An 18,500-nucleotide genomic window follows, 5' to 3' on the forward strand; every position below is an offset into this window, starting at 1 on the left:
GAACTAACAACTATTAAACCAATCAGAAATGATTTTACTTTCATTTGCGGAAATTTGAATTGTTCAGAAGCTAAGGGCTCCTGTTTTGAAAGCGGTTTAACTACACGTGTTCTGGTCATGAAAAATCGTAAATGATGGCGGACGTAAGAGTGATTTTTGATGAGAGCAAAAATGAGGAGTTTCTCGGGTTTGATCTTGAAAATACTGAGCAAGCTGAGGAAAGATATGTTCGGCAGTTGGATATTTTGTGAGATTTCGATTCGGACATAGAAGTTTCTGAGATTGAATCATCCCAAGATGAGGATGCTGACAGAGATGATGATCGAGTTCTTGCGGATAAACGTTGCACATAATTTTGTAAATTCTGTATAAATAAGTCGTGAAAGACTTGGACAAATAGGGAACAAAAATACATCACTGTGTAGACAAATTCATTTGCAATAAATGGTGAAACTTTCTTGGATTTTAATTGGATATAAGCAGAGAAATTAAGGTAAGAGTGAATGCATGTGCACGATGTTTACAAAATTTTTCAAACAGGTAAAAACTCTGGGGCACACGCAGCTAGACACAGCTTAGCGCTGCTGGGGCATAGCAGCAGTGATACTGATAACGGGTCTGGGGCTGAATGAGTTAAATACAAAATCACAAAAAGTATATCAACTCTGCAGCATATTGTATGGATGACAGAATAAATATTGTATATTTTTAGCTAGGAATACAAGACTCATTTTGCAACAAAAATTGCTGGAGGAAAAGCTCCAGCTTTTTTATAATCCTTGTGTATGGTTGATGAGGACTTGCTAGTCCACATCAGCTGAAGAATTCAAGTTAGTATTCTAACATCAGAAATCAAGTTAGTATTACATCATCTGAAATCAAGTTAGTATTGTAATATTTGAAGTCAAATTAGTGTTACTGCATTGAAATCTAGTGAAATTTCAAACATTTTGAAAATTTGTATGACATGAAGATACCAAGGCGACATTCCAGGAAAGTAACTATGACCTTGCTCATGGGTATTGTCATTTGGACCACTGGGACTATACTTAACACCCTGAACATTTGTGTCCTTAATGAGAGACAAGAACCAGTCTCCCATACTAAAATTGGAGTCAGGGATAACAGACTTATAAGATGTAGCCAGGGAGAGAAACACAATATTGTGTTCATAAAATGTATGAAATGTGCAACAGAGACGATGGCTACCATAATACGACGGTTTGGTTACACACGCAAGTTGAATTTTGTTTTGCCAGTAAAGAAAAACTTGTATCTAGGCTGGCCTTATTTGATGGAAGATGGTGATTATCGGGTCACCAAGCAGGAATTTAATATCCTAATGGAGCATTCTATTTTCACACCAGCACTAATGAGCAAGCTCATGCCAAATAACACAGCCTACATCTCTGTAATCAGAGACCCATGGACACATTTCAAATCTGTCTTTAGCTACTTTGGACTGGGTCATATAGCTGAGGTGCCAGAGGGACATGGGCAAATAATGGATTACTTAAGAAATATACAAAAGTATGAAGAGATCTACATGAGTCCAGAAAAGAATCGGTTGCGGTGGTGTATACCTGATAACTTCTCTATGACTAGAAATTTGATGTCCCACTGCTTGGGTATGCCATTAGGATTTCCCACTGGCCGTGAAAACATTACAGGGAATATGACTGCTGTAAATAAATACATAAAGATGCTTGACTCACATTTTCTTCATATTTTGATTGCAGACTATTTTACAGAGTCCTTGGTTTTGCTGAAGAGGTTAATGTGTTGGTCATTCAAGGATATTCTTTATCACCAGTCCAATGTAGCTTCCTACCCATTTAAGTACCTTGTTCCAAAGGGAGATTATTATGACATTCATAGGAACTGGTCCCATGTGGATTACCTGCTCTTTGATCATTTTAACAAGACTTTCTGGAACAAAGTAGCTGAGGAAGGACCAGACTTTGGAGAGGAGGTTGAGGTCTTCAGGCTGACTCAGATGCTTGTAGAGAGGTTCTGCTTTGTGGAGCAGAACTGGAAATCCACCACTGTGTACCTTACAATCCCCAGGTCCAAATTTAATGAGGCCTTCAATGTCAGTGAGGAGGACTGTCGTCTGCTCAACACATACCTACTACCATCACTTTGGCAACAGTATTTTGAACACGAGGGATTGACTCCTGAAAATCTACCACCAGTAGAACAGAGACCAAAACCCAATAAAGGATGTTCTATAAATTAAACTTAACTAGGTTGTCTCAGTATTGAAGCAGGAAAAATTAAAAAGCAGATGAGTACAATTAAATGGTAAACCCAACATTACTCTTGCAGAATTATCATTGACTAGGACAATGCGTTTCCTCATAATGAGTGGTCACTGTGGCATGACTAGAAAATGAACATGATTTTCTTATGTCATTTGTTTAGGCTCGAATAAACAGTAACACAAGAAAGAGTGAAAACAACAAGCTTTGAAAAAATACAATCATTTATTTCCTTGGAAAAATTCTGTAAAAATAAAAATATATGAACTTACATTTTTATAGAATCAGATCCAAAATAATCCAAGAATAATCCAAGAATAAAATTTGTGAAGTCCTAATAACAAAATGTTCTAATGATTTCAAGTTTGAGTACCAACGAAGAATCCAAGATGGAAGAGAATGATGTATGGTGAAATCTGTAGTGTTGAATTCTACAGTTCTTGTAGAAACAAGAATTATCACTCCGGTTTCTGATAGCTGAATAAAAATCTGTCTTTGATTAAGAGTCTCACATGAGCACATGTATTTTCCAGGAAAAAAGAATTAATCCTTTTGAATCCAAATAATTTGAAATAACTCGGATTTAATCCAAGTAATTTGAAATAACTCCAAACAGTACAACATACAACTTCCGATTTAACAGCCCAGCTTTTACTGAGAATAATTCTCCAAAACAGAGGCTATATGGTCTTCTAAAAGGTAAATAAGGGGGTCACTTGATCATGTTCTGGAAGCTCATAGAATTATGTACTTGTTAAAGGTCATGTACACCCAGTGTGATCCTGTTTATATCTTAAACATGAGGTCCGATCATGACCTCGACAACAACCAATCATTTTAAAATAAAAATAGAACTTGTTTACGTGGCTGCTACAAATTTTGAATCAAGGTCAGGATCTAGATCAACACCTGTGTTTATAAAACAGTCAAGGTCAAACTATTTTCTGAAAAAAGTATCATCTCTAGTGAGGAAATTTACATTACAATAGCATGTAATATAAAATAAAAAAATTAAAACTGACAAACAATTAAATTAAAATAAATATATATTATATCAGATATAAGTAAATCAAATATACATAACAATTTCTGTGATTTTATATTGGCTATGTGGACTTTCCACTTGGGTTTAAAGTTCTCTTTGAAAAATCTTATTTTGAATGTTTAAAGATAAATCGTTATGTAAGATAACATTTTTTTTACTACTGCTATATTTAGCTAATTCTTCGTAGTCCTAATCATATTGTGTGGATCTGAGTTATTTTCACATCAGATTAGTTTATAAATGTGAACATGAGATGCCAGCCATCTCTAAAAGAATGTTAAATTTAGCTTACATTATGGATTAAGACCCAAATTCACCACTGAGGCGCAATTAGACGTCTAAAAATGGAAGAAAAAAATGGTCTAGAAATAACAACTTTATTTGCCTATTTTACAGAGAAATATCTAAAATTTAAGTTGTAAAATTTTTCAACAACACCAATTGACCTGCATATTGATCATGTTTACTCACAAATATGGTCTCAAAACCTTAATTCTCAAGCAAAATACATATGTTACAAGAGATCTTCTCATATTTGAAAGTATTTTCTTATGATTTACAAATAATTATACTGGGAAAATGGTTGAAAATTGTATAATTAGGTATTTTGGGATAATTTCACATAAATTTAATTCAAAACATTAATGCATTTTGGTTTTATGAGTTATGAAAAAAGACAGATAAATGTGTGTAAAGTAAAATTCATCTTTGCCAAAATTTCTCATATTTTAAATTTCATTTAAATTGATAAAAATGAATATTTAAAACATCAAAAATATTTTAAGTTGTCAAATTAATACCATTCTAATCTTAAGTTTCCGGATCAAAATATAAGCATGAACGTATAAAATGTGTATGTCTTTTTAGTCACTCCAAAAATATAACGTATGTATCAGATACACATGACAAGAGACTGTTCATTAAATCTATAATTGTTTTCACTCAGTTTTCTTGGTTCCCTTTTGAAAATATGGCATGACATTTATTACAAATATGTTTGATTAACCCTATTAATCACGTACATTCGACATTTTATTATTTTTCTCCTGTATGTGACAGTTGAACATCATCATTATTCACATGATCATTGATCTGATATAATCATTATGACATATTTTATGTTTTATAGAAAGATAAAATTATTAAAACTTTTATACTTAATTAAGCGAATTCACAATTTTTTAAAATAAAACAAAATGAATGTATTTTATCAAATGTTTTTGTAACTTAGAATGATAACGTATGTGTCGTAGTGTAAAACACGGAAATATTTTAAAGTTCAAACAACTTGAATGTACATTTTTGTGTGCAATTATAAAGGCCTGAACTTACATACAGTCTCACATATAGAAAACAACATTTTTAGCCGATGAAAGTTCACGTGTACTGTTTAGGTAACATATGTATTTCACTAATGTGAAGTAAATGCATTGTTAATTAATTCCATTTTGGCATCAGATATTTTGAATAATTGTTCAGATTTTCCAGATGGAATAAGAGATTCGACTTTACAAAGGATATTTTGTTCGTTAATCCAGACAAGATCAGGCTGTTCCGGCCATTTGAACAGTCCTTTTGCTTTTTTCATAACGTTAATATCACAGTCTTCGTCTTCCATATAAATTTCTTCAGTCCTTCCAACGTACCATTTTCCACCGTATATGGCATCTATGAAGTTTCCTTCTTTAAATCAAACAAATGCAGGTGATGAGTTGTCATTTTCAGAGATTGTAGGATCCATGGCTATGTCTGACTGTACAGATGGATGGGTACTACTTGGTGGGTCGCTGACAGTGACTGACGAAGTGCTCTTGTCTGGTGAAGTGGCCAGCGGAATCCAAGAGAAGTTCTGAATGGTCCAGCTGTCGCAGTGAGAACACCTTAATGCACACTGAACAGTAGCAGGAGGTTTCATGGGTCATCATTTTTTTAGGGTCATCAGTGATGCCGACTGCATGATATTTCATTGTGTTTTGCAATGATTTTGTCTTAACTGAATTTAGTTCACTTTGTTTCAGTTTGGTAAAAACTGATTTTGTTCCTGACACATCCTGGATTTCCCTTTTGTATGGCTTCATCTGCCATTCTTTTTACTGTCCCTCCCAATCCATCACATGGCCCTTTCCCATGCCCCACTTCAAAGTAATTCCACTTGATACCAATGGAGTACAGGTTTCTTTGATTAGAAATCAAATAGAATATAAATCTGTTTCTGTAGTGGCTTGACGGTGAATCTGTCCAATAATGGATAAGCTTAAGATTAGGTTTCATCTCATTCAGCTCCAGAATGAGCCTGTCCAGAAATGCAGCAACTGTGCCAGAAGAATGTGACATTTCATCACTGACAAAAATGAAACTTGTAGTATGCAATGACTTGATGGATTGTACCCGTAGACTGATTCCAGTAGGCCATCTTTATTTCATCCAAAGACCTACAAGAAACTTTTTCTGCAAAGTCCATCTGTACAACAATTTCATCTTTAGGAAGAGATTCTTTTAGCTGCCTTATGTGCTGGTACTGCTCACGGATTCTCTGTACATGCTGGTCAAAAAGCTCTAACTGCTTTTTTTAGATCTTTTAAGCTTTCTTCTTGACATTCGATTTCCACCATTTTCATTTTGGCTTTCCCGTTCTCAAGTGTTACTTTTTTCCTGGTCCTATTGCTGGGCAGAGTTTTGAGAAGTTCATAAAAGTAATCTTCAATACCGATTAGATTTTCAGGATTCTCACTTATTTTGACTCCATTCTTTCTTAGAGCTTGAACTTTAAGGGCCATGTTTTGATGGTGTATACATTGACAAGGATTTTGGAAATGAATGAAGCAAGCAGTATATGTTTGGTCTCAAGCGTCTGAATGTAGTTAGAGAAAAAGTGTGATTTAGATTTTCTCAATTGTATTTGTAGTGAAGATTCTTGAGGTAATCAGTCAGAATACGTGTCTGTAATTTTTCTCCATTGTTCATTTTCTTGCAATCTGCCTCACCTGGCTTTGCATGACTATTATTGTCTCGCATCATGAAATCTCGGACTGATGATGTAATTGAACATGAGAGGCATTGTCGTCTCTCTTTAAAATAGGCGAGACCTTTGTTGTTTACATTTCCCAGAGAGCACCCACGTAAGCCTGTGAAGCTACTTAGCTTTAAACATTGATACTTTTTAGTTATTGACCCTGAAATAATTTGATGTAGAGCATGGCATCTTTTTAGAGAATGAAACTGTTTTGATGCCTTTATTTCAGACAAAACTGCATTGCATACAGGGAGTTTTCGTCTTACAAGACTCCATCTTCTTGGGGTCAGATAGAAATTTTCAACATCTGCGTCGGCTTGTTTACTTGGTGTTAATTCCGTAGGTGCTGTCAACAGTCTGACTTTGTTACTTAGTCTCAATTTTCTTTTTTTTTGTCTTTATATTATCTTACATCTCAGGTTTGAAACATCCGATTTCAGAATACCTATGTTTTTGTGGGATTTTTTTGGAATGATAGACGCGTATTGATATAGAAAAAAGGTATGCATTAAGGGAAGAAACATATATAATGAGTTAAGATGTCAGCGACATTGATTTGTGCCTCATTAGTGAATTTGGGTGTAAATGGCACACTTTCCTTTTCTAGATGTAGACAGTTTTGCTTGGTCTGACTTCTAATATTTTTTGTTTCACTTTGGTACATGATTTTAGATGTCTTTGTCTTACTTTGGTATATGATTTTAGATGTTAGTAGTTTCAGTGCATTTCCAGCTGGCATAAACTTTTCATTTAAATGTGTCTGAAAAGGTAATGCCGTCTGTTTGTATTAGTGGATCATCATCATCATCAGACTATGATAACATCTACATCAGGGGTAAAGTAACAGTCATCAATATTAAGGGTCAAAGGGCAAAGAAGTCAAAGGATAAGGTTAAAAGAGGTTATTGTTTAAATTTATGAGTGGTCAGTCATTTTATTTGTCTGATCTGGAGGTATTTCTTGTTTAGGGACCTGGTCCAGACACGTGGACCCAGCCAGGTTTTGTAATAACTGGAAATACCTGTCTAGACTGGGTTTGTAGAGAACAATTACCAGGTCAGGGTTCTACCTTCCCCTCCTTCCTCGAGTAATAAATATTTTTTAAAAAATCCCCCAAAACGTTATATGATTGACAAAAATGGAAGTGAGAGAAGGGGGTGGGAAACAGGACAAAATGGGAGTGAAGAAACCTAACTTAGTAAAAAGTTAAACCTACTCTGCTGGGTACCCAGACAAGCAAAATTTCCCTACTATTGTTAAATAGATGATTTGGAATCAGAAATTGCAAAGAAGTTTACCATATGGTATCAAATATACAAGGATTAAAATGTTTAAAGTCAAGGTCACAGTTGTCAGTGTAATATTTTTAATTGTATCATGTGTCCGTGGATGGAAATCAAGTTCACCGGTGTGGCCGTTTGTATTTTGGTTGAAGGGTAAAAGTTCAAGGTCATGGTTGAAATTGGTTTTGCCTTTTTTTTGGTGAAACGTTTTATTAGATGGTTATATATGGTTTACATGCATTATTATCAGATTTGGCACACAAGTTCAATAGAAGAGATGAATCATTGGGTTGGGCAAAATGATCAGAGGTCAAGATTGTTTGATAGGGTGATTTGAAAGCCAAAATATAATGGTTGCAGACAAGACCATACATTTTCATTTTTTTTCCACAAAGTAGTTCAATCTGCTGTTAAACAGCAGCCAATGATTTCTGTTGTTGAATGTTGTTTGCTTTTTTTGTACTGCACTTTTAATAAATAACAAGGACTTTAAAGTGGACCTGTGTACATGTCATTGTGTCCATCTGTTTGTTTGTCTCTGCCTATTTCCATTTTCACATAGTACATCCATTAATTATTTTTGGATTGTAACCACATTTGGTATGCAGGTTGATTTTATGGCTTTGATTGACAGTGTTCTACATTGTTTTAACAGAGTTATAAGCCATAGTTATCAGACTCATTTAATTTTGTTTCCACACAATAACGCCATTAATTATTTCTGATATCGATCAAACTGTATTGCCAGCTTGATAAGATGAGGCAGATAAAATGATGGGTATGTCAGTTCTGCAATTTGCTTATTAAATCTTGATTCACACACTTAATGTAAACACAACTAGCAATGAATTAGATGAAGCTGGCAAGCCATTTCATTCTCTTCAGGAATGGAGGAAAATAGTTCTCTTCCTAAAATGACTGAAAACAAACACTCAGACTTGTTAAGTTTGGATAATTAAATTGAAGCAAGAAAGATTGAATTAGTGTGGCAGACACTTGTGGTTATAGCTGGACATGAAGTGTAAGTAACCATAAATAAGTGACACAGACATAAGCCAGATTACCAATAGGTATTGATTATTGAGCCAGTATTAACTGGCATGCATTGTCCAGTTGGGTTAATATAGTGTCAGTTCATGGCTTTTTTATTTACATCCAGTGAGTTTAGTAGTCACTCTCAATGTTTAACAAAAGTCGTTACAGTTTTAAGAAAGGGCTTAGGCATGTGGATTATCTTGGATATTGATAATAGTACCAAAGTAGTTCAGATGGAGATGGATTTATATTGATGTGTGCTACCGAGATAGGTAGTGTGAATTGATAAGTTAGATATAGAAATATGCACAACTGGAAGATTAAATTATTACATTCATGGCAACAGAGAAGCAGCTAAACATGTACAAAGCTTTTCACAGAAAACTCCTTGTACGTATAACATCTATGCATTTGTAATTTTGTAAAATTGGCATATTGCCAGAGCAGAAATAACCAAGTTTGTTCATAAGCATTTGACATCATGAAAATCAAATTTGTTTCATTTGATAATTTTTCCATTATGAACTAGTATAAACACAAATTATGTAATAAAAATGTGATAAAAATTGTTTTAAAAATGATGAAGTTATTCCCATGTGAATTGGTATATGTAAAGTTGTCCCAGATAGGTGGCAGAGATCAGGCCAGAATTTCCATCAGATATACCATTGTATGTGATAATTTGATCCTTAATACTTTTTCTTGTGATAGTATTGGTCAGTGGCCCTTGTGATAGTATCATTTAGTCGTGTCTGTCCATTTGTAGTTCAACGGTTGTTAGCAAGATTGCACAAACACCACTAATAGTAGACCACCTTGTTAGGCTGATTAAGCAAATTCCACATCAAGTAGATCAATGATATGTGTTGCATAAATCAATCATATGTGGTTGCATTATTTGTAATCATATGTTGATAATCTTATTAGATTTTCAGACCATTACATCCATTTCTCATATTTTAAAATCCATTTCAAGCTTTTTCAGCTTTCATGATAGATTAGCTACATTGATTGCACTTAAAACTTTGCTTTAGTGAAAAGCTAAGTTTACATTAAATTTCAACTCAATTTGTCTTGATATAATATAACCATCTGAGTGTTTCTTTGCTGGAATTCACCAAACCAGATATATTATTCCCTCACTGTAATGGTCTAACATGGCAAATTAAATGTATTATTCCCTCACTGTAATGGTCTAACATGGCAAACTAAATACATTATTCCATCAGTATAATGGTCTAACATGACAAACAAAATACAGTGCTCCCTCACTTTAATGTTCTTAATGGAAGCCATAAAAGTGGATTGCCTTATTAGTGCAGTTGTCTGTATTGAGGTATTTTATACACACGATACCTGTGGACTGCCTTAATTGTGAGATTGTCATATATTGAGGTATTTTATACATAATCACACATGTGGACTGGCTTAATGGTGAGGTTGTCTCATGTTGAGGTATTTTATACATAATCTTTCCTGTGGACTGGCTTATCATTGTGATTATCTTATATTGAGGTATTTTATACATAATCACACATGTGGACTGGCTTAATGGTGAGGTTGTCTCATGTTGAGGTATTTTATACATAATCTTTCCTGTGGACTGTCTTATCATTGTGATTATCTTATATTGAGGTATTTTATACATAATCACACACGTGGACTGGCTTAATGGTGAGGTTGTCTTATGTTGAGGTATTTTATACATAATCTTTCCTGTGGACTGGTTTGTTGGTGAGATTTTGTTATATTGAGGTATTTCATATGTAATCATACCTGCCAACCTTCCAGACATTGTTTAGGGGTTGTTGATAATAAGAAAGTGTTTTATGGTCCCATGGAGGGTTAGTGAACATGAGCCAAAAAAATTGATTTCATAGAATTGAGAACATAGAACAAATTTTATATAAGCTTTAAGAAAATTACTGGAACTTAAAATCTGAATAAAAGAACTTAGTCTTATATATCAGAGCACACACACACACATTCACACACACATGCATAATGACAGACATTAAGTAAAAATACACCAAGTTTCTGTCTTCGAAATCCATTGGACAGTGGAATACAGTCACTGCGTACACTTTGGTGCTCTCTTAGCATTGTCATATATCAGCGTACACACATAACAGACACACACACACACAATCACAGAGATATTAAGTAAAAATACACAAAATTTCTGTCTTCAGAATATGTTGGACAGTGGAATACAGTCACTACTTGATGCACACTTTGCTACTCACAGTTGCACAGTGGAGGGTTTGAAGGCAATGCAAGGGTATTAGGGACCAAACATTTAACCTTAAAAAGGATGAGAGGGCATAGACTTTTGTTTCTAACCATGGCATTTTTGTGTTTGTTATGGCTCAGATTTTTCTTTCAGACACATGTTCAGGGCTGGTGACTTTAAAATAAATCACAAGCCCTGACTGCAATTTCCAACTGCCCAAAATAGCCTTATTTTTTAAAAACTATTATTTGACACACATTGTAACTTGTTGCCATTACTAAATTTCAGATATGAAAAGAAGTAAACAAAGTCATATTAAATTGACTTTTGTGTTTATTCAGCTCTCGAAATATTTCACATTGATACGTTCTACATTCAGATTACAACAGGCTTGATGCCTATATCCAGTAGATGAAAACATTTGGTTTATTCAGGTCTTGTAAGAATCTGATTTCATCATTATAGATTTTCTCAAAATGAATCTGGGAAAATCTTGGGAATACATTTCAACATTGATTATAAATATTTAGTTTTAAAACAAAAATAGCGGGCTAGAAGGATTTTCTTCGCTATTGAAGACAAAAACAGAGACAGTCACCTACTCAAACTAGTCAGTGTTGTTCGATTGGTTGAATGCCAGTGATGATAATGGTGTGAAATTATCAATAGAGCAATGGTTTCCTCTAGTCCTGATGTCAGCCATTGTCAGATTGCTCTATCATTGTCCTTGTTACTCATTGGATTAGTGATGATAATGTTCAATAGCATTTCTAGTGCATCTTGCGTTATAGTTTCTCTTGACACTTTTCATGTTGTTCATAGGTGTTGCTAGGGTTTCTGAAAAAACGTCATTTTTGAAAAACAGCTGTTTACTGTTTTCAGTTTTCAAAAAACAGCTGTTAACAGCTGTTTTTACTTTTTTTTCCATATTTTCACTAATTTTACAGTCAATAGCTTATTTTTGTGATGAACACCGTTTTATTATATATCTTTCGTGATAAGTTCTAAATCAATACATTTTTACTTCTTATAATAATATTTCAAGAATACAAGTGCATTAAGCGACTTGTCTGAAAGACGCGATCTTAATTTTGTACAGAAATTCGTACAGACCGAAAAAACTCTTTCAACATCCGTTGATGTTGGTTTAATGGATAGAATTGCGTTGTACAATTTCTGGAGATTTTCAGTGCGCTGGCCAGAGTTCCTGAAGAGCGTGAATTCGGACTTGAGCCATTTGAAACTGTCTTGCCCTCCGACTGCAATTGATGATCCATCTTTTTGAAGCAACAAATTCAATTCATCTTGAAGAGACAAGTTCACACTTTCAGCATCATTTGACGACTGTTTGATGACATCTTCTACATCGTTGACTTCAAATAGATGAGATGCTAGATTTCCTGTGAAATTTAGCGTAGTTTTTGACGGGCCGACAGATGGATCTTTGAGACTGCGCAGGAGGTTCATGACGTCATTGTTCAATCGCTCTTCAACGTGACACTTCAAATTTTCCATGAGCTTGGTACTAATGTCATTATTCAGGTTAGAGAGCTTGTTGAACATGAATTCTAAAATTGTGTCAGCACTCATCAACGTCGCGTCTTCTTGACTTAGATTCTCAACAGCAAGTTTCACAGGTTCCATTGCCTTCAGAAGAGTTTTGAGAGCATCAAAATCCAATGTCTCAATGTCCGTTAGAAACAGTAAAACAGTTAGAAAAAAAACAGCTGTTTACTGTTTTTTGATTTTGGACGAAAAACATCTGTTTTACTGTTACTGTTAAACAGTTACCAGAAACCCTAGGTGTCGCTTAATATGTTTAACCAGTAGTGTAAGTGTGAGCCAGGGACAGGTCAAATTTTTATTCATTAAACTTGAACTTGAAACATCTTGAACATTAAAGTAGCATTAATAAACAAGAAAAAGATCAAAATACTTATTCAAATGTTTCTGCAGAAATAATTTTATGTTTATCTTTTTGTTTTATATTACTTCCGTGAAATAAAGGCTGATTTGTTATCTAAGACTCAAAAGCCATCATTGACCACATTGATCCCTTTATTACTTACAATACCTGAAGAAAAAAACCAACCCTCATTTGGCCTACACTCTGCAGATTACAGCAAGGTAATCATACAAATATGGTTATACATACTGCTAGTCTTAACCCCATTACTCATCCACACATCTCTGCACCATTTGCAATGACTGCTGGAACTCTTTGGTACCCAGTAGACGGGTTTTAGTAATGCATAGATAGAACATATAAAAAATACAATTTTATTGTCTTTAATCTATTTTTAAATAAAATGTGTTTTCAAAATCAGTAGATTTCAACTATAAAATGGTATGGGTGGTAGATAGCATTAAAAACTGTATTTTGTCCTACTGCCAGTAGAATTACATGTATGTTAAAGCCAAGTGAATACTAATTATAGGTAACCCAGACAATATGTTCCCCATTCAGAGGTTACTGCTTTGCTTTGTACACAAAATTTACACCTTTCAATAAAAATATGATGGTAGATGATCTTCATAATGGTAAGGGGCATACATGGGGATAAATATTAATAATTAAGGATAGGGGACGTACATGGGGATAAATATTAATAATTTCCTAGTCTTCCAACATCTTGAAAATAAATTTCTGCATTTCATAAGTGCAATTGAAGTTTCCTCTAATTAAGTTTTTGGGACAAACCCAACTGGCACATCACTTAGAATACAATATGGGCCTGATTTGAAATCAGAGAGGTGTTGTACCAACATGTATTTTGAGCACTGATTTTTTGGGGATTAGGGAATTTTAGTGCAGTAAACTAGAACTAATCTCCCACCACACCTCACACCAATTTAAATTTTCGGTCCTTTTGTGTTTATCTTTGCATTTATTAAAGATTGGATCATATTATTGTTTAAACTTGCCTGAAGATTCTTGTTGAATTTTCTTTTAAAAACTGAATCACTTAGCAGTGTTGCTATCCAGGAATATTTCCTTACACAAGTCTGAAAAATGATTTACAACTGCAATGACAGATTTGTACTCTGCAATGAACTGACAAGCAACAGAAAAGCACATCAGCTCTTGTTACATGATCTGTCAAAAAGCACTTCAGCTGTTGTCCCTTGATCTGTCAAAGATTATTCAAACATGTTAGTTACTTTTAGTATTGAGCTCTGCATTCGTGTATTATTGCAACATTAGGGGGTGGGGTGGTGTTACTGTGTTTACAGATATATAATCCAGAACGGCCAATGTTGATCTGGTGTTTGCAGTATGTTCAGAGACTAAAATGACTCCCTCTTCATAGGTCCCAAAATTTGCTTTTGTAAGGCTTTATTGGTTCATCCTTTCATGATAATTGGCTTTGTTCCAACATTTTGCCATAAACCAAGAATCACACTTTAACACATTTTCAATTTCCAGCTAGTGAAATAATCATGTTTTTGTTTATATATGGAATAAATCCTATTCAAAGAGACATTTATGCAGATCATGAACTAACCAATAATGCTTAATAAACTTGGTTTAAACAGTCTTGTTCAAGGCAATTAATTGTAATAAGTTTTGTTTCTTCAACATGCATCTCTTTGATTTACGGACTACAAACAAAATGGTTGTTCCACTTTGTGAATTTTTACCTATGCAAATTAACTTAATGGTCTCTCTCACTGCACTGAAAAGGATATGCAACACAAGCTCACTCTTGCAATTACCATTAACTTGAGTAATAGTGCAGTGGTGGTTGTTTATCTATCACATATCTTCAGTGGCCTCTGAAAATTAACTGCAACAGCTGTTCCCGTTTTGATAGCATTCAATACAACTGCTTACTTTGGATACAAATCACAGGTATGTGTTGTGGTGCCCATGGAGTGCTTTATTTATCTCTCTCATCTTCATAAGCTTTAACTGGTTATGGCTGAAATAGTTCATTGTGTGTCCTGTGGTAGTACTATTCTTCCAGTATCTGTGACATTATCATAGTTCATGATAGACTCAAGCTGGTCATGTAGAAAAGAACAAGGATGTAGCTTTACACAGATGCCATGTTATATATTTTCTAAATGCATTTAACAAAAGACGTACTGTACATCTGAAAAAATGAAATTTTTGAGACCATTTTCTTTGTAGGCAATATATCATTGGTTTCAGAACTGTTCTTGTCAAGATTTGATACTTTCTTTTCTTAGATGTAAAGTGACATAACCAAATTTAAAATGGACAGATAAACCTTTGTGAATCTTTGTGTAACTTTGATATGTGGGGAAAAAATGGGGCAAGCAGGCATATTTGGGTCTAATAAGCATATTTGTCTACTTGATATTGTGTGCATTGTGTGAGATTGCCTGCAAGGAAATACAGATCACAGTATTTTTTGCCTGGATGAAACAACTATATATTACTGATTTTATGTATTATTTGGCATATAAAACCCCTCCCCCCCCTCCAAATCTTGTCAAAATTGAACTCACCTACATAACTGAGATATGGCAGGCAGTGATGAAAGTTTACATATATGTTCTATTGTACCTTTGCATTTCCTGGTCCACCTAATTTTAGCAGCCTATTGTGTTAGGGAGAGTTTTTATTAGGAACAATGTGTTCTGAATGTTGTTTTGACTAGGAGCAGAATGAAAGTTAAAATCTGATTTGTGAATCAAAAGGTCACAAAACATGATCCAAATATTTACACCCATCATATCTACATTTTGATAAATAGATCTTGATGTATATTAGATTACCTTGCTCCTCATCCACCTACTTGTAGCAGCTGCATATTGATTTGGTGAAGTCATCTGCTTGTCCTGTTGTATTGTCCTTGTGTGAAGGTCTTTGAGTATAAATGGTAACGAGTCTAGCTGATACAAATATTATGATTGGTTTCGACACAGAATGTTCTTTTGGAGACACAAGACTGCATTTGCATGGAGATTCAGTACATTGTATTGGTAATTCTGAAACAACAACATTCTACTATTCAAATATTAGTGGACTATAGTTGATTCATATTTAAGTATTTACTGTGATATTTACCATTGTAACTGCCTACTTGGCTTGAATCAGATGCCTGAAAAACAAAATTTTGATCCAGTTCTGTAAACAATGGTGACCCATCTGACTTGTTTTGACTTATGTTGCTGAATTACTGAGCTTGGTAGCCTTTCTACAGAGTGGATAACATTTTTAAAAATGCTGGAAAGAGATGGGGTTTGATTGCCAAAGTATGGACCAGTTCATTCCTATGCAAGTTGCCATTTGTGAGTAAGTAGTGAGGCCAGATATACATATAATCTCAAAACTAGTTAACTACATCGGTAAAACATATATAGTTTGTACTAGCTTGGCCTTGCTTCCCAAATATCTGACTTTGAGGACCTACTTGCCTATGTGACTTAAATTTATACATCTCCATAACGATTTATGACCTACATATTGATATTCTATAATTTTGATATCTATACCTTTTGCAGTTTGTTGCAATTTCTTATTAGATGGGTAATCAGAAATAGAGTTGAGTATATACTCGAAGTTGAGGAGGTTTGGGAATCCAGTCCTGATTGGGTGAACTTTATTTAATGTGCATGATTATTCGGAAGGTTTGTTTGACCTTTACAGTTTTGTGTTAAGAATGTGTGTTAATACTGTAATAGTTAAAAGTAATAAATTACTACAGTTGTCATAATAGTTCTATAAAAGAACCATAAATAACAAAATGACTCAACCTGGATACAGTATATGGCATTTATTTGTCAAAACCAAGTAAGAAATGTTGATCTTAGACTTATTTTCATTGGATTGCTAAAGAAATATGGAAAAAACATGCCAACCATGACTGAATTTCTTGTGTGCTGAAGTTACTGAACAACTTTAAACTTTCAGTTTCAAACAGCAAAAAACTCTGAAGATATTGCTGGCGGTAATGGTAATGTGTCGCTGGTGATTACCACTACTGTTAATTGACAAAGTTTGCATTGTGTCTTATTTCTGTACTGTGGATAAACAATTCAGAGTGTTGTCACACACAACTGCATTGCTTTTCAGGACTGTAGTTAGTTCATAAGTACACAGTACATGTACAGGAAACTAAGTGACACCAACACATCATGGGGGCTGTCTTAAAGTTGGGTAACCTTAAAGCTGACAGATAAATCATACAATGAATATTCAGATACCAGTTTCTGATTAATATATTTGTCAAAATGTAGTTTTATTCAAATATTTAAGTTATGATTTGCAAGGCTAGTATAGTGTTGGTAAAGTGTCAGAGGTTCAAAAACTGCATTGATTTATTACAGTTTATGACGAACTTGTCCATTGCATGAATCAGCCTGTCAAAACAGATGTGCTTAGACAAATACTTTAGTAAATCGGTCAGTGACTAAAGGAGCCTCAGATATAAAATGGAAGTTTCATTGGATAGTTCATTTGAATCTTCTGGTGTAAAATGAAGGAAGGGAATACAGACATTTTCAAAAGATTGAACCTTAAAATCTCCCTGGTATTTTGAGGAAAACAGGGTTGGTGTACTGTACATTGTTACTTGCAAGTCTGATTACATGAAGTAAACAAGGGTACAAGAGATATACAAAATCAAATTGGTGATACAGAATTTTGTTAAGTAATAACGTTACCATAATATTTTAAATGTTTCCTAAAAATTATTGAGAGGAACACTGTCCAAAAAAAATTTGATGAGATTGACACCTTGTCCCTAAAAAAGTCCTGACCTTAAAAAAACCCACTGCATATGTAGATGACCTGGTTTGATTTTCATATCATTACAGCTATTTAGATTTTTTTTGCATACAGTCGAACCTGTATACAGCAGCAATCCATGGGAAAAGACAAAAGTGGCTTTTTAGAAAGGTGGTCTTTGGATGCATTCAGCTCTCAAACTTAGTTCATGACAAATTTATGTACTATGAACTGAATAGCATTAGCATTATTATTAATAGTATTGTCATTATTATTGCTTCACATGCATTATTATTAACAGTAATGGTATGCTACCAAGATACATGTATTTAGTTTAGCTATTTAGCAACAATCAAGAAAACTACAATTGTGTACATGCACTCATCTCTCTCTCATGTAGATACGTTTATCTCATCAGTAGAACTGTCTTCTAAATAAAATTACTAATTTTACAGCTTACCTGTGATTGTAAAATACATCTTTTTTAAGGGCAGTTGGCATATTTAGGCATGGAAACAGGTGTTCACTCTTTAAACTGTTCAGGGATTGTTGGGCTGTTGCTCTATCTCTCAGAGATCAGGAGACATTAGCTTTTGTTTACGACCTGTGATGATTATTAGGAATGAAACAAAGCTGGGGCGGGGGGGGGGGGTGGGTGCTATCTTTAATAACAACTAAAACATTAATCCAAGTTTCCTATGAGCCTTCTCACCCAGCAAGAAAATAAGATTAATCAAGTAATAGAGCATGTTTTAATGATGGTTTTCTTTTATCACATGACTACTGCATTGACATGACTGTTATCTGCTTGAGGAATCTGGCTTTGTGGTGGCAAATTCCAACTTTTCAATTGGCAATTAACTATGACCCTACAACCCAACATTAATGTCAACATATCAGTTGTGGTGTGAGAAGGGTCAGAGGAAACTT

The 18,500-nt window shown here is 34.3% G+C and overlaps 1 protein-coding gene and 1 pseudogene across 2 annotated transcripts in view; both read left to right on the forward strand.

Moving 5' to 3' along the window:
* The window catches only part of LOC149804801 (uncharacterized), a 155,308-nt pseudogene that overhangs the window by 35,075 nt on the left and 101,733 nt on the right, over positions 1 to 18,500 (forward strand). The gene's annotated exons all lie outside the window — the stretch shown is intronic.
* Positions 1,004 to 2,534, forward strand: LOC149804803 (galactose-3-O-sulfotransferase 2-like). Its single transcript, XM_089951247.1, has one exon. The coding sequence runs from the start codon at positions 1,004 to 1,006 to the stop codon at positions 2,237 to 2,239; it is 1,236 nt and encodes a 411-aa protein (XP_089807373.1). The 3' UTR covers positions 2,240 to 2,534.

This window comes from Sinohyriopsis cumingii, chromosome 2, assembly GCF_028554795.1.
Source record: "Sinohyriopsis cumingii isolate HCF-2022 chromosome 2, ASM2855479v2, whole genome shotgun sequence".
Taxonomy (NCBI): Eukaryota; Metazoa; Mollusca; class Bivalvia; order Unionida; family Unionidae; genus Sinohyriopsis; species Sinohyriopsis cumingii.

Excerpts from the sequence above, each read along its gene's own strand:
- LOC149804803 (XM_089951247.1), top strand. The coding sequence starts at position 1,004 with ATGACCTTGCTCATGGGTATTGTCATTTGGACCACTGGGACTATACTT.